The sequence below is a fragment of the Apteryx mantelli genome, chromosome 3 (genome assembly GCF_036417845.1).
Source record: "Apteryx mantelli isolate bAptMan1 chromosome 3, bAptMan1.hap1, whole genome shotgun sequence".
Taxonomy (NCBI): Eukaryota; Metazoa; Chordata; class Aves; order Apterygiformes; family Apterygidae; genus Apteryx; species Apteryx mantelli.
Window position 1 is genome coordinate 78,902,561 of NC_089980.1, and position 27,139 is coordinate 78,929,699.

At 39.2% G+C, this 27,139-nt stretch overlaps 1 protein-coding gene across 1 annotated transcript in view; it reads left to right on the forward strand.

Annotated features, from left to right (window-relative positions):
• The window catches only part of THEMIS (thymocyte selection associated), an 81,713-nt gene extending 56,666 nt beyond the window's left edge, over window positions 1-25,047 (forward strand). Inside the window, exons 5-6 of the mRNA XM_013958969.1 lie at window positions 12,279-12,432; window positions 24,920-25,047. Coding sequence (XP_013814423.1) covers window positions 12,279-12,432; window positions 24,920-25,047 — 282 coding nt within the window. The remainder of the gene's footprint in view (window positions 1-12,278; window positions 12,433-24,919) is intronic.
• The last annotated feature ends 2,092 nt before the right edge of the window (window positions 25,048-27,139 follow it).

A 27,139-nucleotide genomic window follows, 5' to 3' on the forward strand; every position in this document is an offset into this window, starting at 1 on the left:
TCCAGAAAGATAATGAATAAACTGTTTAAAAGGGCACCAAAACTATATGCAAAGTTCAGAGAATATTTCAAGAACTTGGACATATCCTGAACACGAATGCATGTGAACTGGGGGGAAACAGTATCCACTTGCAGGGCTGCGTAAACAGTAGTGTCATCTGTAGAATGGCTGAACTAACAACTGAAGTATTATCTGAGTATAATAAGATTTTAAGACAAACGCATACTTAGCAGGGCTGAAATTTCACACTCTCCTTTTGAGCTACTACACCCCAGCAACGAACAGATGAGAAGAGAAGAAGAAACGATTCAGTGAGATTAATGAAATCGTGATTTGCCCATTTTTAATGCAAGCAAGCTATCCATTATTACAGCTGAAGAACCATTCTGTAGTGAAGGAATTGTCCCATGTCAGAAAGAGACAAGCAGTGCAAGAAGACCTATTTGTTAAGCGTGCTGTCTGACAAAGAAAAAAATCTACCTTAAAGCTCTAAAAATTGCCTGGATATTTAAAGATCTCAAAGATTTTATCATAGACTTTTCTGTGTCCATCCAAAATACATCACTATTGATGACTCCCACGAAAACATCTTGATTTTCTTAATTATACTTGCAATACATCAATGTTTACTTGATGGACTGTTCATTTCTGATGAACCATATCTTACCATCATAGCTGTAGTAAGAACATTGTCACTGGTAGATGGACTATCAAGCCAGCTGCTTAAGACTGAGAGCATGATTGCACATGTTAAAACAGGCTGTGGTAACCAGTGGGCTGATATCTGGTTGGTTTGAACTCACATTTTTGGTCACATTTTGTCAGCTTTGTCAGTGCCAGAAGAGCTCACCTGGAGACAAGATGGATCCTGATTATGCAGTGCACTGAGAACATAAGCATGGGATTTCCTCAGGAACAGAAAATGAAAGAAAGGTCTTTGAGCCCTTCCTGCAAGAGTGAAGATAGATTGATATTTCCTAAGGGCTGTGTGAGGACATTACCAAGACCATCAAATGCAGTACTTACATTCAAAGTGTGATTCATCCTGGTCTTTTGTCTCCATAGGAAATACTTGCCTGTCCTGTATGATATGTCCATAAGATCAGAGCAATGAACAGAAATTGCTTATACATTCAACTTTGCCTTAACATTCTTGATGCTGTGAGGAACCTGACCTGTTTCATCTGACCAGTCAGATGTCAAGTACCTTCTCATGTCCCAGGTTTGCGCATGCTATTTTGAAAAATCAAGTGATCAAGGTTGAAAACCAGCCACAGCTCAAAATTCCTCAGAGTGTTTGTCTACCACTTGCAAAACATTTGTACCATTACTTATTCACTTCAAACCCTTACAGAGAGTATTGAGGCTTCAGGAGTATCATGAAAGCCCGACGTGGCATTGGCCTGCATTCATGAATGGGTAGGGCCATACTTCAGTTTTGCTAAGTCCTTTATCAGCTTAATTCCCTGGTCCTTTTCAAGAACAGTAATATAATGGCTTGGAGTAATGAAAAAAGAAAAAAAGGCAACACAGAGCTCCACTTTAGCCAGTCCACCTCAATTCTTTTTCTGAGGTGACTTTCTCTTTCTTCTCCTCTCCCATGTGTTTTTTTCCATTGTTTGTGTTTTGTATTTGTGGTGGAACAATTCTAGATTTAGATTGTGCTTAAGCCTTTCTCATCTGATTTAGCTCTAGTTTGAGTGTGAAAGCAAATATAATTTTAGAAGGCAATACTGGGAGGATTTTAGTTTACCTGAGATGTAGCCATAACTTCAGCCAGGGTTCTGCAGTACAGATAGTGAGAAAATTTTTATGTTCATGTTTTTAACAGCATTCTAAATAAACAGAATATGTTGAAAATGAGTAACTACTATCTCCAGAATAGTTCCTTTAGGAGCATCAGAAAAGATTGTCAAGGATACCACCACAAGCACCACCAAGTAAGAAACCACCTAATTGCCACATAAGCATCAGGGAGAAGGAATAGGAGGCAAAACACTATTGTGTTGTGGTAAAAGCCAGTGGTATGGCACCTACATATATGTACAATGAACAGTTAAGAACTAACCCATCACACATTAATATGAACATATGTGCTTTGGGTTCTGGCATCCACAATACAATGTGTAATGCACAATGCTTGAATATGAACCTCTGCTATTAAACATTTCTTAGCATGTGAGCATGTGAGTACCACAATCACTGCTTGAAGACCGCTGGAATGCCAGATCTCTCCTACAATATCATCTCTCTGGAAGGAACACAGAATGGAATGGATGTAATAAAAACATTGAAAAAATCTTAAGTTATGAACACAAGAGACTAATTCTCATCCTCGCAGCTTAGTACTGAAGCTGCTCCATGCTTGAATCTGCAGCCTGGCTCTGAAGTCAGTCATTGACCTCGACTAGCTGTTCTCCATGGTCATAGCCCAGGGAGAGCTCTTGGGTCTCATAGCTCCAGCCAACTCCAGCACCCAAAAGGATGATGATTATGGAAGAGGAGTGAGAAGCAGAAGTGAGACTATTGTATCACACACAATTTTAGTTTTGATATCAGAGAGTGAATGCTCTTGCCAGCCTATCCTTCCCTCCCTTTTGTTCCCTCCTGTGAACTGAGGAAATTCAAAATCTGCATTACTAGCAGTTGAATTTTTATCAGACTGGACTGAAATGTCCCTTTTTAATAGTAATGGTACATATCTGTGATTACAAATGATTATTATAAGTGATTATTAATAAGTCATTCTTTGCTGGAAGGAAGGTACTTCCCAGTTTGCTAGACATTCTAAAATTCAAACCTTCTTTCTGAAGAGAAAAAATCCAGCTCTTCCCCAGTACATTTTTTAATACTGACAATGAACCAAAAACCCCTGTGATTGAGCCCAGTTTGTTGGCCACCAGTGTGAAGTTTCACACAGCTGTGAGTGAATTCAGTGTCAGAGCTTTGAAATGATGTCAGAGAATAAGGAATAAATGGGGAAAGTAAAAAAAATGGGGCAGAATATTTTCTTTTCACCAAAATAACACTTGCTTCTAGTGGATAAACTGAAATATTTATATACTCATACCTCTGTGTACATTTTTATATATTTATATATATATATAAATATGTGAGAAGGCAAATTCTTGAAGGGATTCAAAGTTACAAAAATACCTGTTAGAATAGGAATGCATTTTACTAATAAAATAAGCCATTTCTCCTTTCACTCCTGCTGTTACATTCCCCACTGTGGTCTGGAAACCAGATGATTTTGAAAAAAAAAGGGTCTGATTCAGAATTCAGTTATGATCAAGTAAATCCAGAATAGCTCTTCTGGATTGCAGGGAGTGACTTCAGATTTACACCTAGTTTCTGAGATCAGAATCTGCTCTGAAGTATTTAATTCCTACCAATATGATGTCCTGCTGCTTTACTGAAGCTGCTGTCTGCCACAGGCAGCATTTTCTGTCATTCAGTGAGAGGAAGCACAGTGTGAGCTCTGCAGCTGGACTTGCCGACTAATGCTAGGAAGGGCAGCACAGCAGTAAGAACTTGAAAACAATTTATTTAAAAAATCTTGTTTCCCCCCTCCCTGCTCTCTGGAGGGCCACAATTACAGGAAATGGGACAAGTGTATCAGGAGTTCAAGGGGAGATTGGACGAAAACTTGGAAGAGAGACCCCTTTGAGGGTTACTAAATAGGCAAACCACGTCAAACTCAGGAAATTCCCTGAGCAGAAAATAATTAGAGGCTGAGAGTGTATTTGGAGGTAGCTGATAGTCTTGCTCTGTTCTTACTTGTCCTTGGTGTCTGCATATGGCAATGGTGGAGAAAAGATATTGAGTGAGATGTATTCTTGGTCTGAAACAGTATGGCTATTCTTTCATTTTTAGGGGAACAAAAGATCTGAGGATTGAGGGAGAGACAGCTATGAGAACGGTGCAGCATGGGGTGCCTGATTTGAGATTCTGTGTCAGGAGCTACAGGAAATTTCAGTCTTTTTTTCACTTGGTTTCAGTTCAAATTTTCCCCACACTAGATTGAACTTATGTTCACGTTGACTTCAGCATTCAGATTTCATTCTGTTGAGTAGATTCCATCTGCAGTTTGGCAAACCTGCAATAATTAGCTCTCCCTTGTAATTAAATTTCCAGTTAATGTCCCATTAAGATAAATGAGAAGAGTTCACATCTTTTGCTTAAGTGGTAATTCTGCAAAATACAACATTTCATAGTCTTTGAACAAACAAGCACTTCCATTCGCTGAGGCAAAATGTATTTGTAATACAGGAGCAGATCTTAATTATTTACATCGGAACATTTTTTCTCCCAAGAACTTCGGTGCTAAGTGGATGAATAGGCAAAGAAAAAAGAAAACCTGCTTTGGGGTTAAGGTGTCCGACTCCTCATCAGACAACAAGGCTCTGTTCCTGCTTCGGTTCACACTTGCCTTTCTCATGCAGTGAGTGTCATGGAAACCAAAAATTTTCACAGGTGACTACTAACTGTTTTTCATTGTCCAATTTGAGACAGCTGAGGCCTAATTTCTATAGCTGAATGCTCATGACTGTGTCTGAAACAAGGTGGTTATGCAGTGCTGCTGGTGCTGAAGGTGTTGTGACAAGGCAGGATGTATGGAGAGGTGACAGCAGGGTGAACTTGACAGGTTCCTATTCACCTTTTGAAGCTATGTGGAAAAGGGTATGTTTCATTTTGCTGGCACATGAAAGACAGAAAATAATACTTATTTGCCTTTCTCTGCGCAATGTGTTGAATTAAGAAAGTGCTGCATAATGCTAAGTACTGAGGAAAAACAGGCCTTAGTTGCAGACGTATCTGCAAAAACAAATATCATGCAAACATCATATATTTTAGGGTAAAGATAACTAAAATTCTGCTCTCTGCTGTGAGGGTCTGGGAAAAAGAGTATTTAAAAATGTATTTACCAGGGAATGGATGGAGCTGAAAGCTCATTATGCAGTTCTGTATTTTGCATTTTGAATTATTACTAAATAGATTTAAAAATATCCTTTTTGATTTGTAATATTAATAGCAAAAGATGTAAGCCTGGTGGTTTTGTGCTGGCTAAATACAGCGCTGTTTCATCCCAGGCCATTCAGGGATGCCCTACATTATTTTCTGTTCTCTCTTGCTTGTATACATACAGAGCAGGAGAAAAAAATGCAGGAAAAAGAGGCTCATGATTCTAGTGACCCATTGGCAATAAGGGGCTTTTAGTAGCAAAGCTTCATTTTAAAGGCTCTGGAAATGTATTCTACACCATCCTGGAACAGATTTTTGGAAAAAAAAAAAAAAGCATCCAACAAGAACAGGTTAAATAAGTACTGTGAGCAGTGAATGAGTACATGAAAGTTGCTGGATTACAAACAAAAAGCCTGAGGCTCTGAAATTCTGAAGCCAGCAAAGAATTTTACTAGAATATTAGAATGGCACACACTTGCATGGTATTTTTTGATAACATTAAGCAAATTATTTTATCTCAGTCAGGTGCTGAATATTCACCTGAACTGTGGGAACAGTCTGGGAAGAGCAGCAGTATTTAATTACCTCCTTAAAGCCCTCATGAAATTTCTTTGAAAAACTTGTACTGTGCTCATACAGTAGCTGTTCTTTAAAGGTCATCCTGTTGGCTGGATCCCTTTTTTCCCCCCATTTGCTCCTCCATCGCCCAGATCGTTACCTCTTGGCCTGTTTAATTATCAGATTTCAACATTTCACTGCATATCGTTGCCCCAAGAAATGATCAAATCTGATGAAAAATATTTTCTTTCTGCCTTGTCCTATAACTACAAAATTTGTTTTTCTTGTGGTTTTAAAAGGGGGAAAGGGTGGACCAGAAGTGTAAAACTTTGTCAAATGAGAGACTATATGCTAAGTTTTTGCCTACTGTTTTACCGTTGAATCGTAAGCCCTTGAAATGAAGTTTTAAGTACAAATGCTCAGCTGGAGTTGTTAGAATAAGCCAGGGAATACAGCCATCTAGTGGCTACCTACTCTTCCTTCCCACCTCAGTCAGCCTCTTTGGTCACCCCCAAAAATAGACAAAACCCCCCAAATGGAGTAACTTGTTCTGTTCTTACAGAAATGTCACTTCCCTCACTGTTTATTCTTTTTAGATCGCATGTCACTGTAATATTTATTCAGGCTCACAGATAAACTGTATATTGGGTAAAACTCTGAATGTTCCACATGCCTGTTGATTTCTCTAAGACAATTCAATTCCATACTTTATTTGGTTTTCTTTTTGTAGAATTGGATATAGCTAGAACATGACTTTCTGCTTTGTTCCCTTTTTTAAATCAGAATATTTTTATTCAAGCTCTGAACACAGATAAGCTAATTCTTTTCTACTTTTAGGAAAATATTCTTTTTTGAATATGTATTTTGAGCCCTAAGTATATGCCAACAGTGGCATCTCTGCAGTTTATCATGACTGCATTACATAGCATCTCCTCTTTAATCCCTGGAAAATCCCAGACTACTGACAGTGAAAGTCAAATTAATTGTGATATTGTAGCCAGGTACAAAAAGTACCTTGTAAAGGGGTAATAGTTAAGAATTTGAACCCTGATCAAAAACCAGTAATTTAACCAGTGGTTCCATGTCCCTTTTAGGTAGACTATCTAATGCAATTTTGTTCCTGCCTTTGAAGTGAGGTAACTGTGACCCCTTCTTTGGCAAAAGTAGTTCTTCTATAGTTTATAGTACCTTATGAGTTCTGCAGACAAATAATAAATCTCTAAAGTGCTCCTGTCCTGTATGTTAATGAGACTAAATGAGGATCCTCTTTACTGTCTATGGCTGTTCTGAAGCATCTTCTAACTAGCTCTTCTCCTCTTCCACAGCCCAATGGACTGTGAAAAATGAAGGCTTGATATCTTGCACTAGAATCAGTGCAATTGGGAAGACAGTAAAATTCTTCACTACAAAATCATGGACCCTTGTCCATACCCTTAACTATAGGTACAGTGTGCCCTTGCAAAAATTACCTCGATGTGCAAGATAAGTTGGCTTGCCAATAGATCATGCAAGAAGGCTACCTTGGGATACAAATGAGTAATAATCAAAAGGTAATCGTTTCCTTTCAAGTGGAATAATTCAGTCCTAAATGTCTGCCATAATAATACAAATTTCCTGTGAGGTGTCAGGAGTTTCCAGTTGTGTATTCCCATTATTTGAATTCATGCTTCCCATCTGTTACATGGAAAAGCCCATTCCTTTGCCCGTTCATGTGGGTGAAATTTTATTTTGACTAACACTGGTGTAAATCTGGTTTGAATTATTTTGAAGAAATGTAGCCATTCCCATTTGCACTCCTGCAAGCCAGCAGAGAATTTGGGTCTGTGTTTCAGGGCAGTCTACGGACCTGATTGTAATATCACTTACCCTGGTATTACATAGATACAATATGAGAAGCAAAACCTAGGACTCTTCTCTGATTCACTACAGTGCTAATTTCTTTGTGCAGAAAGTGATGCAAATGTAATGAATGTTGGAATAAAATGATCACTATTGGTGTAGGGTGTCATTCTGTGAGCTGCCCTGAGACTCATGAAGTCTTCTCTGTAAAACAGCAAATAGGATCTCGCTGTCTCACTTAGACTGATATTTCTCTCTCTACCCTTCTCTTATCATTACTTTAAAATATTCAGTAAAATACTAAAAGCTAAAGCTACATAAAGCCTGGTTTGGGCTTCCCCATGATTACACTGCCATATGACTCTTGCAGAATCTTCTTTTGTAGCTTGTGTTGACAAATTGCCTTTTTTTGTTTGGAAACAGTAAAATGTGTGGGGACTACAAAACCATTTGTCACACTCTCATTCTATGTATATGGCTTTTCCCCTGGTGGAAAAGTATATGAACCAATTAAGCATTTAACAGATAAATATACCAGTGCAGTATATGCCAAAGCAAAGATATATGTTTAGAGCTTTGGCTTGAGTTTCTGAAGGCAGCAAAGAGTGCCACTCCAAGCTGTCTTAAAAGATTGCAGTAAAAGGTTTATGATCTGTGTCTAGTAGCACGGGAGACTCATAAAAAATGTACTCCAAAGGTATAGTGCCATGTCCAGCACTGATTGCTCCGACAAATGAGTCCTCCTCTTCACTAGAGTCATTTGTAATCATATAACAGCTTGACTTTCTGTCTAGAAAGGCATAGTTTTGTCAGACTGGTTTATGCCGCTACACCTCTCACAGCATTATCAGAGACTGTGACAGCTGTTGGTTTCATATTTACTCCCACATTTTTCAGTTCTTTAAACAAATGTTGTTTCTCCTTCTTTACTCTGAATGTTCTAGATGTTGTTGAGGCTTTCTTTCCCTTTAAAAAAAAACCCAAAAAACAAAAAAACAGAAAGAAACCAAAACAATAATGTGTATTACGAACACATATATAATTTTTTAAAACAGATTTTACAGATTTTTTTTTCTTGCTTGCTTGAAGAGCTTCTTTTTCTGCTATTTGGTCTCAGTGGTTACTACTAGTATTATTGAAGTTCCCTCCAAAGTCTTCTCATTATAAGAACTCTTGGGTTATATTCTTAGCTTACTGAGCAGTTGTGACTAAATAATGCTGTCTCAGGTAGGTGTGGTATATGAACTGCCTTCAGCAGCTTTGGGATGTTTCTTGCAATGAACCAGAAATTTCAGGATCTGGTCCATCAGTGATTATAATTTGACTTCATTAAGAGGAGAGGTTAAATAGACTAGAACTCTTTGGCCAGAAGAAGAGGTGACTCAAGAGAGAAATCATATGTGCCTGTAAAATTCTGAATGCAAGGAAGAAGTGAACAGAGAGTGATTACAATAGCTGCATGAAGTTATTAGGTAGGACAGTTAAATAAAGCAAAGGAAATTTTACACAGTGCAGAAATAAACTCCAGAACTCATTGCTACATGATGTGAATATCAGAAGTGTAAATGACTTCAAAAAGCAATTAGACATGGTAATAAAAGAAATATTCACAGGGAGACCAATGAATTTCTGCAGGCAGGGAAGAATGCCCCTTGGAGCTGTAAAAAAGGGGGTGGTAAACTGCTCAAACTGAAGGGAAAATTGACATTTTAGAAAAAGGTTTGTGTGACTGGTGCTGGAGATGGGCAAAGCATTGTTGTTATTGTTTATGCAGAGCTGTTCAGGAGAATAAGAACGATGTCAGATTTCACTGCTTTTGGTGGACACAAGTGAAGGGAAGCATTGCTTGTATATGTGAGCTTATGCACGTGCACACACACAAATGTAGTGCATTAAGCTATTCAGGTAATCAAATGAAATTCATTCAAACTGTTCACTCCTAAACTCGTTTTTTTACTTCAGCATTTTCATTTCATGTACATTAGATAAACTCTGCACACATTTATAACTTCTGCAGAATGCTGAAACTTCTGTTCTTACTAAAATTATGCATCTCCAGTCCTCTAGTGCTTACATTAGATGTCACAACATTTTGTATGCTGTTTGATACAACACCTCGTATTTCCTGAGGGGGACTATGCAGTCTTAGGCTACCTTACTTTTATGACTTTGTGCTTTGTCTTCTGAGTTATTTATGGATAATGAGTGCATGCAGGGATGTAATCGCCAGTGCTTAACTATTGAGGTAAAATTTTTAGTTCACAAAACTGTAGCTGTTGGTTGGATTTTCCAAATGTTGAGATTTGGATTTTCCTCATGAGTAGTCCATTATAATGAATGACCATGGTTCAAATCATGATGTTTTAAACTTAATCAGTGTTTGTTCTGGCAGTAACATTATTGAAAACCATGACTGATATCCTGACTCTAAATTGGTGGAACAGTGATTTAATGCATTAGCAAATACTGTGCTATTAGTCCCGCCTAATATTTGGAAGAAGACTGTAGCACTTCACTCTATATTTTTCATATAGTTTAAAAGTGTACCTTATCTATGTTTCTCTTAGTCCATTTGTTATCTATAGCTCTATTAAGAATGTTAAAGTGGTATCAGATTTCAATCTATACTGAAGTGACAATTCAGTTTCTACTCCCAGTTTGTTCTTAAATGTTTGAGTTCTGCATATTTTAATTTATTGCAGCATGCACTGGGGAACCATTGTATCACAGTGTGTGGTTTTGCTGAATGACTGATAAGATTTGCACAAACTTCAGTCACATTCTTTGTAATGAGGGGGCTTTTCCCTTTTGACACCAAGGCTTTTTCTTAAGTTAGTTAAGACAATGCAAAATAAATAATCTGAACATACTCATTCATGGTACCAATTGCTAGGATTAATATGTTAAAAAAGGAGCTGACTAGAAAAGAATTACAGTATTAAAAAATACTTTATTATTTATGCTATTTGCATTAAGGTTCCCTAATAACACAAAAGCTGACTTTAGAGGGGAAGGCTTTTTTTGTGTTAATTATCCCCGGTAACTTAAACTCAGGAACAATCTGCCTATGAATAACAGTGTTTCACTGCCCCATCCAAGATCTTTCATTCGTACACAAAAAATTATGATTCTGAGGTCATTATGATAAAATGATCCTGAGGATGTGACAAGTTTAGTGAAAGCTTTGAAAGTTTTTTTTTTGTCTAAGCATATATTGTCCCTGAACAAAAAGTGGAAATTTCTCAATATTTGGCTGTAAAGTGTGTGTTCATATTGCCAGTTGGTACGTATAGGCATGTTTAGGTGCAGATCAAGAAAAGAAGGGCCACACGCTGCTGGTGAAAAAAGGCAAAGCTCCTATAATTTCAGGGAAGCTATTGCACTATATACCAGCCGAGAATTGTCTGAGTTTGAACAAACAGTATCTTTTCTATTAGGTTATTTTTTCTTCTTTGCTGTTAAGAATTTCTTCTGACATTTCTGTCCTCTTTGTAAACTATTCCTCAGTAGTATTTCTTTTCATATAAATCCCTGAGGTCTTTGTGAATTTTATCACTGCTTAAAGCTTTGCTTGCTATCAAAGGTTCTTTTGCAATCAAGAAGAGCAGTACCTAAGAGTGTACAGCCTGTGCTGCACAAACTTGCATTGAATATTGTAACGCAGTCAACCCCTGTAGATAGGGCTTTCAGTGTTTATTTTAGAAAATGGACATAACTGCTGTAGGTTCTTCTAACTAAAAAATGTGGGTTCCTCCACTTATGTCATGCCATGACCCACCCACTGAGGAAAATTTTCCATGCATTTTACAGATTTCATCTTCAGTCATTCTGCTTAAAATACTGTCTCAAGTTTGCTATTTCAGTTACCAATGGCTTTTTTTTTTGCTTGCTGATATCTCTTTCGAAATGGACAGCTTGTCATAAAATGTGGTCTCGTGTTGTGCTTTCCCAAAGTGTGGGTTGATTTTGAACAGATCAGACACTACTACTGCGTAACTACTGTCAGTTTTACTAACATCACTTTCTGTCTCTGAATAGGATGGCTTTAGCATCGCTGATGAAAATCTACATTTGATTTTGAATGGAAAATCTCTCTCTCTCTCTCTCTCTCTCTCTATTTTTTTAAAAAAAGGACACTTCCTGATATAGTGATTGCAGTTGGACTGTAACTACACTGCAGTTAGTGTATAGTTTCATTGAAGATTCACTTTTTGATACTTTTAACTGACATTTATACAGGTGATTTATACAAGTGAAAAATATTCATACAATGGAAAGTATCTATGATATAAATAACTGACCATTAAAAAATCTGAATTATAAAAGTGTATATACCAAGCGTGAAATTTAAGGGGTGCAAGTGTTACAATCACGTAATTTTCCTTCTGCAGTGTAACAACATTATAATTAATGATGCTATAATGGTCTATTCCTACCATCTAACTGTGCTAACCATGCTATGAAGGCTACTGGATAAGTATAATTGAAATGTCAGACATTATATGATTTTGTAATGTACTATATAATAGAACTCTTTAAATTAATGAACAATAGAGTAGAAATAGTTGCTCAGAAAGAAATCTGTATCAACAGAAAGGGATACATAAATCTCCCTTCTGTGCATTTGCACATCCATATATCCACGCAAAGAAAAAGGAGAATAGAGATATGTCTTAAGGGTAATTTCTTCACCTATAGTGCCTTCCAGTCATGTTATTTTGTGATGTACATGTCTGAAAGACAAGCATTGGTGGTAAATGTGATTGATAACTTATTTTGACAAACAGAAAAATTGTGGTTACAATTCACAGACGTGACCCAAAGAATGATGCTCTTACTTGTCACATCTGTGAAAGTATCCAGTCTGGAGTAACAACTTACATGTGAAACCAATGTGCTCTTCTATGTAATTTCAGAATTTCTGTGAAGACACCACCAAGACATTCTGCTCAAATCAAGCTGCTGATGTTTCGGAATTAAAAGTTGGTTGTCAAAATGATTTGATGCACCACGAGAAAGAGAAAGATATGACTAGGACAGCTACATTAGTGGAAACCAGTGTGGTTAAAGGTCAGTTAAACTTTATGATTTGAGTATAATTAATATAACAAAACTTAACCCTAGCCTTGATAAATAATTTACATGCAGGATTATTTTGCATGATTTCATTTGGAATCTGCGGATTAGTCAAAAGAGATAAAATGTTCACATCTCTGTTCTTCCACCATAAATGCCATAAGGCAAATTCATCTGAGCTCTCAACAGAAGCATGATATTAAAGTCTGTTTGACACTGCAGCATGAATATTCAGTAGTTTTCAGGAATCAACTTGTGTGGAAAAGATGCAGTTTCCTTTTGCTTTAGGAATCTACACATCATCTGTTCTAAAAAATGCTGATTCCAAGAAGCATTGAAGATGAGCAAGCAATTTACATTAAAGATATGAAGATTTCTTCAAGTCACATTTTCATGTTTTGAAGAAAAAGTAGTATTGAGCAAATTACTTGACCATCAACTGTTTTCAAAGTCACCCTTTCCTTAGATTTCCCAAGTATTTTTGATAACTGCTTAGGTTTTCTACTTATCTTTCAACTTTTGCTTTCTCAGAACATATTGAGGTTGAGAAGCTAAATGATATGAGGACAAATCCAAAAGACTTTGAAGTTAATATAAAAAATTCAATTGATTTCACTAGTCTGTCAGTCACAGGTCGTATCTGAAGTATGTCACATTAATTGCAGCACTGGAACATCTGGAGAAGTAGGGCATAAGTATTCACTGCCATTGCATTTGTTAACTGATATTTGATATTAATATAAACTTCCCATAAAGTTTTTCTTTATTGTCTCATCATTCAATGTGTAACACTCCCAAAAATGATGGTCTGTATGTTTGAAACCATTCTCATTGAGACTTCTCCAAATGCAAATTAAATAGCTTTTTTAGTGTTGAATATTGAATATCTGGCAATTCTCATGGCCGTGAAAGTTGATTATTTGGGGACAGATTTTCAAATGGTATTTTGGTATTCAACTGCTTTTGAAAGATAATATTAAATTTGTTATTTTGTGGCTTTGAAAATCTCCCTGTAGGCTCCATTTTGTCAGTGCTTAATGATTTGATTAGATTTTGTAGCAGCAAATGGTGAAGCTTCCACGTTGCCAGCTCTGGAGAATGATATCCTCCATTTAAACCATGGAACAGAAATATTACCAAGATGGGTTGATGATTTACAGTCTTGTGCCAAGGGTACTACTTGCAAAATACCGGGGCTTGACTTTGAAAACTGTTGTTCATGCAAAAGGGATCAGCTGAATCAATTATAGGGATTGATCTCTGTGGGGTAAGGCAGGCATGAGAGGTGGGAAGGGACACACCTGAAGAAAACATGCCTAAGGCATCCTTACTGAAAGAAGTCAGGCTTACAATTTGTGCTGAGGACTGGCTTTTCCACAACTGCAGAACTCCGTGCTTGTGTAGCTGCTTTACCTCATTGTGTTTGAACTCCTCACAGACATGGAAAGTGACACAGGCTGAAGTCATGTAACAGTTTTATAATCAAGATTTTTTCAAAGATTTTTCTGAACCCAGCGGCTCAGTTCAGCACATTCATGTAGTGACAAGCATTATCTTACAGTCACTTCCTGTGCCTCTGTTACAGGAACAGTGCAGTGGTTTCTAAACTGAGATCCCCCGGCTGAAAAAAAGAAGTTTGGAGATACTGTTACTAAAGCTTCAGTTCAGTAACAGCATTAGAAGGTGGCTGCTCTTTCCATTCTTTATTTTGGAATCATCATAGTTTGAGACCTTGTTACTGCTTTTGCATCTACATATAGCCATAAAACTAGCTGGCGATTGTGTTCATTTCAGCTAGTACTGAATTGTCTTTTCTTTCTCTACAGGGTAGGTTTAAGGCAGGAGGGGAAGGGGCCCCCCCCATACCAGATGTGGATTGAGATCTCAAAGTGAAAAGAAGCAACAGACAGTATGAACAGAGGCTTATTAACTGACCATAAGATGTGCATGCATTAATGCAGCACCTGTTGTGTCGTCAACAAGGAGAAGGCTTCCTATCCCATTTTTAAAGGCTTGATGGGACAGTAGTTAGTCTTCACTTCATGCATTGGGATTGCTGACTGCGTCACTGTCAGGATGCTCAAGCTGTAAGAGCAGCACTCAAGTGTTTAATGTTTTAGACAAACAGACATGCTTTCTGTCTTTCTTACTTTCTTCCAGTGATCTAGTCTGCTTCACTGGATCAGTTACCATGGCAGGATGCTACTTAGGACTTGCGCTTTGCCTCGCTAGCCTGGAATGACTTCCAAAAGTTTTTATGGTTCTCAGGGTTTTATAGAATCACAGAAGAGCTGAGGACAGAAGGGATCTCTGGGGATCCTCTAGTCCAACCCTTCTGCTCAGAGCAGGGTCAGCTAGAGCAGGCTGCCCAGGAATCTGTCTAGCTGGGTTTCAAGTATCTTCAAGGATATTCTGCAGCTACTCTGTGCAACCTATTCCAGCGTTTGACCACACTCACAGTAAAAAAGTGTTCTCATGTTTAAATGGAACTTCCTGTGTTTCAGTTTGTTCCCATTGCCTTTTGTTCTGTCACTGGGGACTACTGAGAAGAGTGTGCCTCTGTCTTCTTCACATCCTCCCATTAGATACTTATACACACTGATAAGATGTCCCCTGGGCCTTCTCTTCTCCAAGCTGGAGAAGTTCCAGCTCTCTCAGCATCTCCTCGTACAATGTTCCAGTCCCTTAATCATCTTCGTTGCCCTTTGCTGTACCTGCTCCAGTATGTCCATGTCTTTCTTGTACTGAGGAGCCCAGCACTGGACACAGCACTCCAGGTGTGGCTTCACTAGCGCTGAGTAGAGGGGAAGGATCATCTCCCTCAACCAGCTGACAACGCTCTCAATGCAGCCCAGGAAGTTAGCCTTCTTTGCCGTGAAGGCACATTGCTGGTCCATGTTCAATGTGTTGTCCACCAGGACCCCAGGTCCTTCTCCGCAAAGCTGCTCTCCAGCTGTTCAGCCCTCAGCCTGTCCTGGTGTATGGGGTTATTCCTCCCCATGGGCAGAAATTTGCATTTCCCTTTGTTGAACTTCATGAGGTTCCTCTCTGCCCATTTCTCCAGCCTATTTAAATGATAGTGCCCCTCTAAATGGTAGTGCAACCATCTGATCTGATCTATCAACTACTGCTCCCAATTTTGTATTATCTGCAAATTTGCTGAGGATACGCTCTTTCCCATCATTCAGGTCATTAATGAAGATGTTATACAATATTGACCCTGGGCTACTCCACTAATGACTGGCCTTCAGCTGGACTTTGTGCTGCTGATCACAATCCTTTAAGCCTGGCAATTCAGCCAGTTTTTAATCCTCCACACTGTCTATTTAGCTAGTTATTTAGCAGCCAAGACTTCCCCTGATCTTCACATCCTCAACCTGTTCTTCCTTGTTTATAAGTATGAGGTCCAGCAGAGCATTTCCCTTCATCAGCTCCTTGATCACCTGTGTTAGGAAGTTGTCATCAATGCACTGCAGAAACCTCCTGAATTGTTTGTGCCCTGCTGTGCTTTCTCTCCAGCAGATATCAGGGTGGTTCAAGTCCCCCATGAGGACCAGGGTCAGCAAATGTGAAGCTTCTTATGGTTGTGTGAAGAAGGCCTCATCTACTTCTTCTTGATCAGGCAGTCTGTAGCAGACATCCATTGCAACATTACGCATGTTCGTCTGCTCACCGATTCTGACCGTAAGCCCTCAGCTGGCCCTCATCTGTCCCCAGGCAGTGCTCCAGGCACTCCCCCTGCTCTCTCATGTAAAGGACAACTCCGTCTCCCTGCCATCCCAGCCGGTCAAGAGCCTGTATCCATCCTCTACAGCACTCTAGTAGTGTGAGCGATCCTGCCACGTCTCTGTGATGCCAATGAGATTGTAGCCCTGCAACTGCACACAGACTTCTAATTTCTCTTGTTTGTTCACCATTCTGCATGCATTAATGTAGAGGCACTTCAGAGAGGGACCCAGTCACATTGATTTCCCAGAAAGGGTATGAGAGCTTTCACCATAATGCTATTCTGTAGGCACCTCGTTTATGTGCATATGCTTGGAGTGACCGACTTCAACCCTGTTTGTATGAGGTCCTTCCTGTTCACATCACCCTGCACACTTTGCTTGCCAACACAGTAAACCAATTCCTCACTTTCTAGTTGGTCATCCTCTACCTACTCTGTCATTCCTAGTCTAAAGCTCTCCTTAAAAGTCTAGCTAACCTGTCAGCAAAGATGCTTTTGCCCCACTTAGTCAGGTGGATCCCATCTCTTCCAAGCAGTCCTTGATCCCCCAGAGAAGGTCAAATGGTCATAGAAGGTTAAATCCTGTTATGAATACCAGCTGCACAAACGTTTGTTGACCCACAGGATCCACCCACTCCTTCTCAAGCTCTTTCCCTTCACCAGCAGGATTGAAGAGACCCCACCTGGGCCCTCATGCCCTTGACCCTCACTTCCAGAGTCACTTAATCACACTTGACACTTTCCATGTCTCCCCTGGGAATATCATATCATTGGTTACTCCAGTGGCCGCTGGTGACTGTGGCCTGGGGTGCATCACCACCACCTCTGAGGTTATGTGGCTGGTCTGAGCAGAGTTGCTAGCCCTTCTGTACAGACTGCTGCACCTGTTGACTGCCCATTAGCTGTGCTTTGGCCCAGCACTTTCATAGGCCTTTCTCTAGAACCTGCCAAAATGGTGCTTGACCCTCCCTGATCAGGAGTCAGCTGGGAAGAAAAGCTCAAAACACCCTTGTGTCAAGAAGAGCTGTCAGAGCTCAATAGAAGTTGCTAGAGCTTGCTAGAAGTCACAGCCTCCTGCAGCTATCCTCACCCAGCAGCAGCAGGCACCCTGGGGTTTGTCAGAGGGTTCCCAGGAGTCCCCTGACAATCTTAGATGGTGTTACCAGAAGATCAAGAGGGTCTTGACCCAGAGTCCAGAAACTGCTACACAAACTGCTGTGTTTGTTGGCTGGCTCAGTTAGCTGCACTGACAGCAAATTTTCTGCCTTCTTCTTCACACTGCTCATCTTTCTTGTTAGCTCATGCAGTTTGCAACTCTGGACACTAGAAAACAGTCTTTTTGCAGCTGTTATTGATTTGGACCTTCTGCTTATTATCATTTATTTGAATGAAGCCTCTAGCTCCGTAGGTATGTTTCAGTAAATCAAGGCAAAGGTTTTGGTTGTTTCATCTGCCCTGGTTAGATTCTCTGACTGTTTTATATCTCTTTATTCATTCTGGGCCAATAGTATTTGTCCTTTGTCCATCCCATTGAACCTTATTTATATGTCTTCAATAAACCTTTTTTAGAATCTCCAATAGCATTTGATTTTGATTTGCTATTTTTCACTTTTTAGCACATTCTTCTTAGCTAATTCTTCATTTGTTTTTAATTCCAAAATACTCTACTCATCAAGGAAGCTTGTTCTGGTGACTTTTTCAAGTGCTAAATTATCCTGTCTTAGTTTTTCCTCTATTTCCTTTGGGCTTCATCCCATTAAGAAAGATCCTATCCTTTGATGTATTATCCCTCCTATGAAAGCACAGAGTTTTCTTATCTCCTGGTTGACACACACTCATCAATTGTAACAGTAGATTACTGACTTAATACTTCTTGCTTCCAGTAGAAACATTTATTTTAAACTTTAGGTATCAAATAGACTCTGTTTTTTTTCCTGTTTCACTGAGTTTATGACTAGAGACCTGTGCTTTGCAAATAGCCATAGGTGTATGCCCAAGAATATTAGAGAAGACATTATTAGTGCTGCTGAATGCTTGCTTGCCTCTGGCCCTACAAAGATTTAAAGCACTAACTCTTCCCACCTAGTCCAGTTCCTAGCACTGTTCCTGGTTTCAAAGGCCAGAGGGTATCTCTTTTACCTTACTCCTCACGAAAGCTGCAGTTAGTTAATTTTTTAACGTCATCCTATATACTGTCTTAGCTTAGACTGCTCACAGCAGTAGATCAGATAAAGAATAGCTTTTATTTACTGAGGGTTTCCAAACAAACTCTTAGTAGCTCTGTTTAGCACATACATAGAAAATTAAGCTGAACTGTTATAAAGTTCCTTGTTTTACAGGGTTAGGAAACTGTGTCATCTTTAGTTGTACAGGGATATACCCCAAGGCAAACTGCCTAAATTTGGGTATAACGTGAGTTAAAAGTTGGAGATGGACAGATTTAACCTAGACCAAAGAGCAGTGATGGATATACCAATACACTCAAATCAAAGCTAAAGGTTTTTCTGGCTGATGTATGTTAATATAGCCATAATTATTTGGCTTAATGCAAAGATAGCAGGAGAATTATACAGGAGATTGGATTAGAGGATATAGCAGTTTTTCCTGGCCAGTCAAGGGATCCCCAGAAGTCCACTGTTGTGTGCAGCAAGCTTGACTCTTCTAGAGAGTATATTCTGCTGTGCTAATTCACAGGACAATGGATTAGAAAATATGTCCAGACTAATAATACAGACATACTCCTGTGGGTTCTGAGTGGGAGTAGCTGCACCATTTACTGACTAATCTTTAAACTTCTGCTAGTGAATGCTAAGCCATTCTCTAAAGCACCAACCTATTTCAAATTCCTAATAAGGATATTGAATCTGTGCTGTCAGAGAAACCAGTTACAGGCACGATTACTATTTCTTACCAGAGGCCAGATAATTCTGAAAAGAAAAGCAACATGTTTTTCTTTCAGTTTTAAGGCGTCTATTATGTTTCCTTGCAGAGTTCTTGTTAATAAAGATAGGATTTATTATCTTTGTTTCTAAGAAATTGCACGTTTTTCCTCTGTTGCAATTAAACTTGAATTGGCCAGTGAAGATACTATCTTATTTTCTTATATTTGAATTTGACTGAGTTGAATTCATTAAAAATACTAGCAATATCTGTAGAATCATAACTCTAGTTTGAAATCTGCTATATCAATTTGTTTTGCTTAACCTTGACATTTATTTTAAGTGGAGTTTCTAAAGCATTACCTAATCTTCTTGCTAGTGGTTTACGTTTCTGGAATTGTTACATTCTGTAATAAAAAAGTGTTTACATTGATTTTGCTTACTGATGTCAGGGCATTTCTGGGCAGATATTTGTATTTTCTGACTTTAAGCACCTGATTTAGGAGACTAGTGTGCTGGAAAAGAGAAAAAGAAAAAGGCATTCTGATTGCAATTCAGGATGTACATATAACACATACTAACTTTGATAGTGAACAGTTTTAGAAATTTCTGCAAAAAAAGCAAAGCATAGAATTCTGAATTAATTTTGAAAAAGCCCCTCTGTCTTTGATGATATCACAGGGAATCCATGCTATTGTTCTAAATTAGATGCATAGGAATAAGCAACATGAATTAGGATTCCTATACCATACACATGTATGAAAACTCTCTCCAGCTTCTAATCTTTGGCCCCATCTTTGATTAGTCCAAAACTGCTACATTCCTGAAACTATCTTTAAAAAAAATAAAAAATTGTACACTTCTTCCTGACTCTCACAAAACTTATTCTTGGCTGACACATCTCCTGAGTTAAGTTTAAAAGAAAAAGAAAGAAAGAAAAACAGGTAAGGAAATGACTTAAAATGACATTTAATAGGATGGTGAGTATACTTCTGTAGATTATATTTAAGGATTTTCAATCAATTTTCTTCTTAACTAAACTTCCAGTTGTCATACTGCAGGGGAAAGAAAGCATAGGCTCTGTATTCCTATGTTTCCCTTATTTATTACTTATAACTGGTTTTAATTGCAGTAAGACTGTAACATTCCAGGCAGGAACTTGTAGAAGTATCTACAAGGAGGATGAGTTGCAGGGTTACTTGCAGGGTTACTGAAGATGACTGATGCACTTTGCATTAGTCACCTCTCCTGCTTTCTGCCCATGCCTTCCCAGCTGTGTGGCATCCCTCCAGCTCCACCAGACCTGGGAAGGAGCAGCCTGGAGTGTGTGTGTGTGTGTGTGCGTGTGCGTGTGTGTGTGGTGTTGCACGAGGCCCTTCTCCTTCTCCTCTTGCTGTAATGTATGTGACCTGCCTGAGTGTGTGAGCTTTTGCACAATGAGGACTTAAACACAGGAGCTTCACCTCGCTCTGAGGAAGAATTGCTTTGCAGACAACTTCAATTCACAGGCTATTCTGCTCACAGGAACTCAATGGCAGGTTATCCTTCTGCCTTTCCTAGGCCAAAGATTATCCCTCCGCTTTTTCCAAGGATCTCAGGAAGAAGGGTCTGTCCCTTACACAACACATGGGATCTGGTTGTCACACATCCTTCTCAGGAATCCATATTACTCCTTGCATTACAGTCAAGTCAGCCAACTTTCAATGTGAAGTGAGCAGTGCTGATAGCAGCTGAAGCGTCTGTATGTCCCGTAGCTCCTGAACAGCACAATGTTTTTAACAACCTTTAATTTTAACTGAAGTGATGCAGTTGTTTAAAACTTGCAGTAACTATTTCTTGTCTGTAAGAGTTATTGATGTATTGAGGATTTATTTTACAAAAAAGAAGCAATAGTGTTACAGTGGAAATTCATGATCGAAAGACTTAGACAAAATTAAGAAGACAAATTAGAAAAGAAGTGACAAAGAAGAAAATTTAAAACTAAAAAGACAGCAAAAGAGACCAACAGCTCCACCCTTCAGGAAATTTAAAATTTTTTAAGAAATGACATTTAAGATTAAACTTTTCTGCACAACGATTTAATAGATTCCAGAAGGATATAAATACTAACCATACATGAATTTTAACCCTGCAGTGTATATAGCACTTCACAATTTTTAAAGATATGCTAAATCATCAAGTGAAGAAATGGTTGACAGATACCAGCTCAGGAAACAGTCCATTAGTTTTATTGGCTCTGATTCTGCTATCACTCAATAGCTTTCAGTAGCACTCCTTAAGGAATTAGCTCTCGTTCACATGTAGGAAAGTTAGAACCGGGCCCACAGTAAATAAAACACTACTGTTGGTAAAAACACTTTGGTTTACTCACATGCTCTTCAGTTCTGTATGTTTTCAGTTCAATGATGTTCAGAAAGTAAGGCAGGATTCTGCCTTGTTTATTTCACTGTAGGACTTGAACTGCAGCATAATAATTCACAACTATTATTTTTCATGTTAGGCATAAACACTGAATGTTATTAATGTGGCTGATTGTTGATTCATGCATCATAAATTCTGAACTGAGATGCCTTACCGCAGCTTTAAAACTCTGTTGTGGTCATGGCCAGGGGCTTTTTGGTGTGCAGTCTTGTACATACATGAGTTTGGGTTTCTAGCAATGGTTGCATTTTAGCAGTGGTCCTGATAGGCTGGGTAACTTCTGTTGCCTGCATTTTGAAGAAGGGCAGAATGGAAGGTTATGATAACTGTTTATGACCTTGAAGTTCATAAAAGAATAGCGAGTACCTTCAGAAAAAAACAAACCCGGCCCACTCAAGGATATGAGTGAGATAAAGGGAAAATTTTAGTCTGCAGAGAACTCTCTTCCCACTAGAAAAGCTAACACAATTACACAAATTGTTCCAGGAAGAGCAGAATTAATGAAATTTGGTTTAGTAAGAATTCAGGTCTGTTGTCCCCTACTGTTTCTTCTCCACTTCCTTCCCTGATAATAACCAAAACTCTCCTTATGACACTCCTATCAAATGAAAAAGAGCAGATCTGGAGCTATCTGTGTGTTGAGTGGCCAACCAATATGCACATGCTGATTTTTCCTGCTGCCTGCTGCCAAAGGGAGTGTATAACAGCTGTGTTCTGCATGCCTTTCTTTCAATGGAGGAACTAATCTGATTCTCTCTTTTATAACCATGCACTGATTTTCACAAAATTTGAGAGTTCTGCCCCTTTTTCTAATTTGACTGAAATTGGCAAAACCCCCTTAGTAAGTACAGAACAGACAGATGGATGTATAGACAACACGATGACGTAAGCCTTGTTTTCTTAGCAGGCTAAGATGGCATATCTGATGCAGTAATTTAGTGTTGAGACTAATGGATTTTTTTCAAACAGGGAAACAAATTGCATTGATTTCAGTGCTCAGTATTCCCTTAAGATCGTTCAGCTTGTCCCATTCTTTGCTTAATGCTTTATTGAAGTGTAAATATACACATATCAGCAGGAATCCTATGCTGGTTTGGGATTGGGGACATCTGCGATTTAGTCTGGCCTGATGACATTAATTTCCTTTCTCCTTGAGCTGTCTTACTTAGAAGCGTACCATTTTGTTCGCATGTGTTTAGTAAAGAAAGTCTAGCTATGCCTTCCATGAGCAACCTGTACTTTATATCCATATTAGCAAGTCTAAGTGCACAAACAAAATTTCCCTTGCTGAATCACAAGGATTAGCTTCCTTCAGTGTCTGTTTTATTCATTAGTTTACTTTTACTGATATCAAACACAGCCAACTTGCAAATGAACAACAAACCTGCAAATGTTTGTTTAGAAGATAGTGGCTAAATGTATGAGTGAAATCTTCATTAAATTTCTCATCACAGTTTTTCTCCCTTTTGGTGCCTAGATCTAGAAATATGTTGCTAATTTACTCAGTTCTAGAAAGAAACAGGAGGACTTGTGCGTAAATTTGTCCATGAGAAACTCTGTGCTGCTGTGGCTAGGCAGCTGCCTGAAGTCTGTCTTGACAAACATTGTCATTATTTCAGGCCTTAAAAAAAAATCTATAAAGGAGCAGATCACAACTTCAGAAGGAGATAAATCCTGTCCAGTTTCTCCATGATATGCACCTCAGCTATTGAGAGTCTGAGCAGGAACATGAGTGGGATTTGGTGACTGCTGAGAAGATATACAGCTATTTTCTCTGTGAAGGGAAGCATGGTGGCCTCAAGAATAAGCATGGGAGGATTCTTGTTTAAGAAGTACAGCCTCATAAGGAAGTGTTTGATAAGTGTGGCCTTGCTAGGTGATCAGATAGGGTGTGAAAGTCTGTATACACTTGCAGGTTGTTTCAGGTCATGTTGGAGCCTAATATCTAAACAGGAACAGCTGTTTCAAAAGCAGTGTTTCACACTGTTTTGCCATTTCAGGTAAGGTCTCTGGCTTTTGAAGCATGGTATCCTCTCTGTGCTGTAGATCACTATGTTCAGGGTAGATATCCCATGCACTGTCCCGTATTCAAATCCCTGGAGCAAACACAGCTGAGTGACATGAGGTCCACTGTGAGCTGCTGGTGCTTGCAGACTGCTGCTGTGTCAGATGTGCTACAGTGATACTGGCCAAGGCAATGATGCTGATGGAAGTGAGAAATTATTTCTGCATGAATTTTCCTTTGAGCAGCTCCGCTAAGTATGAGACGTCATGATAAACCTGAGCTGGGGCCTGCTGCTGAAAGGGGCACCCCTGTTCCCTGGCCTCAGCCCTGGCTTTCTGCCTCCCATCATTTGGAGACGGATCAGCTCTGCAGAGTGAACGAGAGGCACTGGGTGACCGGACCTCACAAGGTTCTACCATATGTTATCAGTGGTCCAACACATCTTGCAGAGCAAACTCTAGCCCATGGGGAGCAGTAGGAGCACTGGCCAGTGTGGAAGACTTCATTGCCTTTGGGCAGCAGCCTGCAGTCCCCTGAGTGAACTGTGCCCTGAGCTGTCTCTGCCACAAGCTGCTGGTTCAGGGCTAGGCTAGTAGCTCGATGTGGTGTGCAAGGTAGTGCTGCAGGCTTGGGAAGGCCAGCTCTGGCCGCAAGAGTTGAGGCTTTTGAGGTGAGAGGAATCAGAGCAGAGCTTGCCCCAGAGCCAGAGCAACAAAGAGGCCTCACATGAGAGTCCCTGCTCCCGTGGAAAAAGGCCACTGCTTTTTGGAAGGTTTGTCCTTAATGTTACTGCAAGTTGAGCTGGGTAGACATAAAGCGATATATTTCAAAACTTTTAATTTTAACCTCAGGCCACATTCAGGTCTGCATCTTTGTTTGTTATATTGTCTTCCAGATGAGAAGAAACTGAGGGTTTTCATCCTAGGAAAGAAATAATATAGATTCCTAGCGACAGAGATTCATCTCTTCAGGCAATGAAACATAAGAGCATAGGAGCATATTTGCAATAGAGATGGCAGGTAAACTGCTTGTGGCAGGTAGACTGCTCTTGATACTGTAAGACAACTTTTTTTTCTGTCTGCTTTTACACGGTTAGTGGTCATAGATTTTCACCATTTTATTAAACCTTAGAGTTATCTGTGGACAGAGAACAGCGAATGGAAAACAGATGATCCAATTTGTCCACAGAATTTGAGCTACAAGTACTATGTAAAAACTGAAAGTGGAACTCCTAAAAGAGTGTGAAGACTTTTATAAAACACTCAGCTGATTTCATTCCTGATTGGCCACAGATATCCTTCAGGATTTTGAGAAAGTCACTTTATGATCTCTGTGAAAATGAAAAAAGTGAGGAGAACATTGTTTCCTTTGCTTTTTAGTTTTGTGTTCCTTTCAGGGCAAGGGCAGAATCTGCCATTTCCTTACACTTTTTGTTTGCTAATTATTTAGGTCTGACAAATAAGGCACTTGGAAAGTGTGAGAGAGAAAAGGAACTGAAAGAAGAGCACAACTATGACTATGTGGATGAAAACATAATTGAAAACATAAGAAAAGTATTTCAAGACACCACAATTTGAAATAAGAATGTAGTCTTTGAAGAAAAAAGGTGAGTGTATCCTATGATCATTATGGATGTAAACAAATGCAGTCAGAGTGATTTCATGACTCACTGGTAATCATCGTTCTTCAAAATAAGATAGTTTTCCTACGGAGCCGTCATTGTTGCAAGCGTATGTTTTGTGAACAACTCAGGAAGGACTCCTCTGATGTTAACACTACCATTTGTGACCCACTGCCACTCTTAGGGATGTCATCTCTGTCAAAGTGGTACCTACTGTTGTCCTGGGGATATAACTGCACAGGCAAGACCAGACTTGTACGTGGAGACAAAATCTTAACTAGACAAACAATTGTAGTTATAAAAATACATGAAGACTCAAAGAAAGCCTTTGTATCTGAAAGCTTGTCTAATTTTTCCCATTTGTACCAATTTGGTGTAACAAAAGCTAAACTCTGAATACAAACCTGGTTCTCTGCATTACATGGCATCTGCTGTCAAAGAAAAATAAGGTTTGTCCCTTTTAAAAAGCTTCCAGGGAAATATTTGTATTTCCACTGAATCTCTGTGGTTCTGCTCTGGCAGTCTGCAGAAGGTTTAAAGTGCTAGTGAAGAGGGCCTTTGCTTCTCAGAAGCTCCAAGCATCATTTCCAGCTAAGCACAAATTGGACTTTTATCTAGATCTGAGTGAAACTGTGTAATCTGAACTCTTTTCACTCACAGTTGAACCTTCTATGAACTTTTCTTTATTTAGCTGAACTGCTTCTCTTGTTAAGAGAAATCTCTGAAAACCCAGCAAAACCTGAAAGGTTTCAACAGTTGGAAAGATATCATTTATTACGAATTGATACTTTATTTCAAAATCTACTTTGTTTTTATTTTAAAATGACATGTAACATTTCCATTCTGTTTGAACCAGACAGTGCACTGGATCTGAAATGAGTAAGTTTATTATTTTCTTTATTTTTGGAACATACCCCCCCACCCACCAAAAGACAGAAAACAGATATACCACTGAGTAGGAGCAGAATTGTCTTGAAATGTGACACAACAGCAGGTAGATCCCCTCAATTTCACAATCCAGTATTCCCCAAATAATGGCTCCTAACTTTTTTCCCTCTCAGTCATTCTGCTGGTCTCCCTTCTTCCCACTAAATTCCCCTCTTAATTCAGCATAAAGAGTGACTTTCAGTGAGGATTTGAGGAGGCAGTGGCTTTTCCCCCATCTCTGCATGCCTAGGGAAATGGGAGGATGTGTGGGAGATATCCTACCCCTTCTCCAGCTCTGGCAGTGGTACATTGCAGCTTGTTCTGATTTACCTGGTAATTTCCACGCCTTCCAGGGCAAGGTGTGATATCACCTGCTCACAGCCACAGAAATTAAAAAGTTACAGGAAAGGCTGACAAACGAGGCAAAGTAGGACTCTTCATATAATGCATTACTTCCTCAGTCCATATGCCGCCGAGGATGGGGACTTGTTATAGAGCGTAAACAAAGCTAGAAGGAGAGAAAGAGAAAATGAAACTCTCTTTTTGACTAAAATAGCCCTTTTGACTATAGACATTAAGGCAAAAACACATTTTCAAGAAGCAATGTCTGCCTGGAGGATCAGCCTCTAATTATACTGCTTACTGTCATGGCATCAGCTCTTGAAGTCTTCATCCACCTGCCCTTTAAACTCCCTACCAGTGGAGGAAAGGTGACACTTTATAAATTGTCTAGTTTGAGGGCTTTAGCAAAACATGAAAGAAAAGACCTTTGCTGCCTCTAGGGAGATCCCTATCTGTCTTGGATTATGAAACAGTCCCATAAATTGTGGCCATCTGTGGATGCTGGGACAGTCTGCCCTCTAAGATCATTAGACAGCCAAAGAGCACATAGCTCTTCTAGCCTGCTGATCTCCCCCCCCCCGCCCCGATCATCAGAAATCCCCCATTATGGTTTTTATCTAGCATTTAAAATTTCTATCAAGCTTCTGCCCTTGCACGTTTGTGAGCATTTTGAGAAATGTAGTTTTGATTTAGGCATGTGAAATTAACCTTTAATGTGTGCAAAAACAAATTTGTAAAATTGATAGAGCCTTAGAATCAGCTTTTGAACATGTATGCCA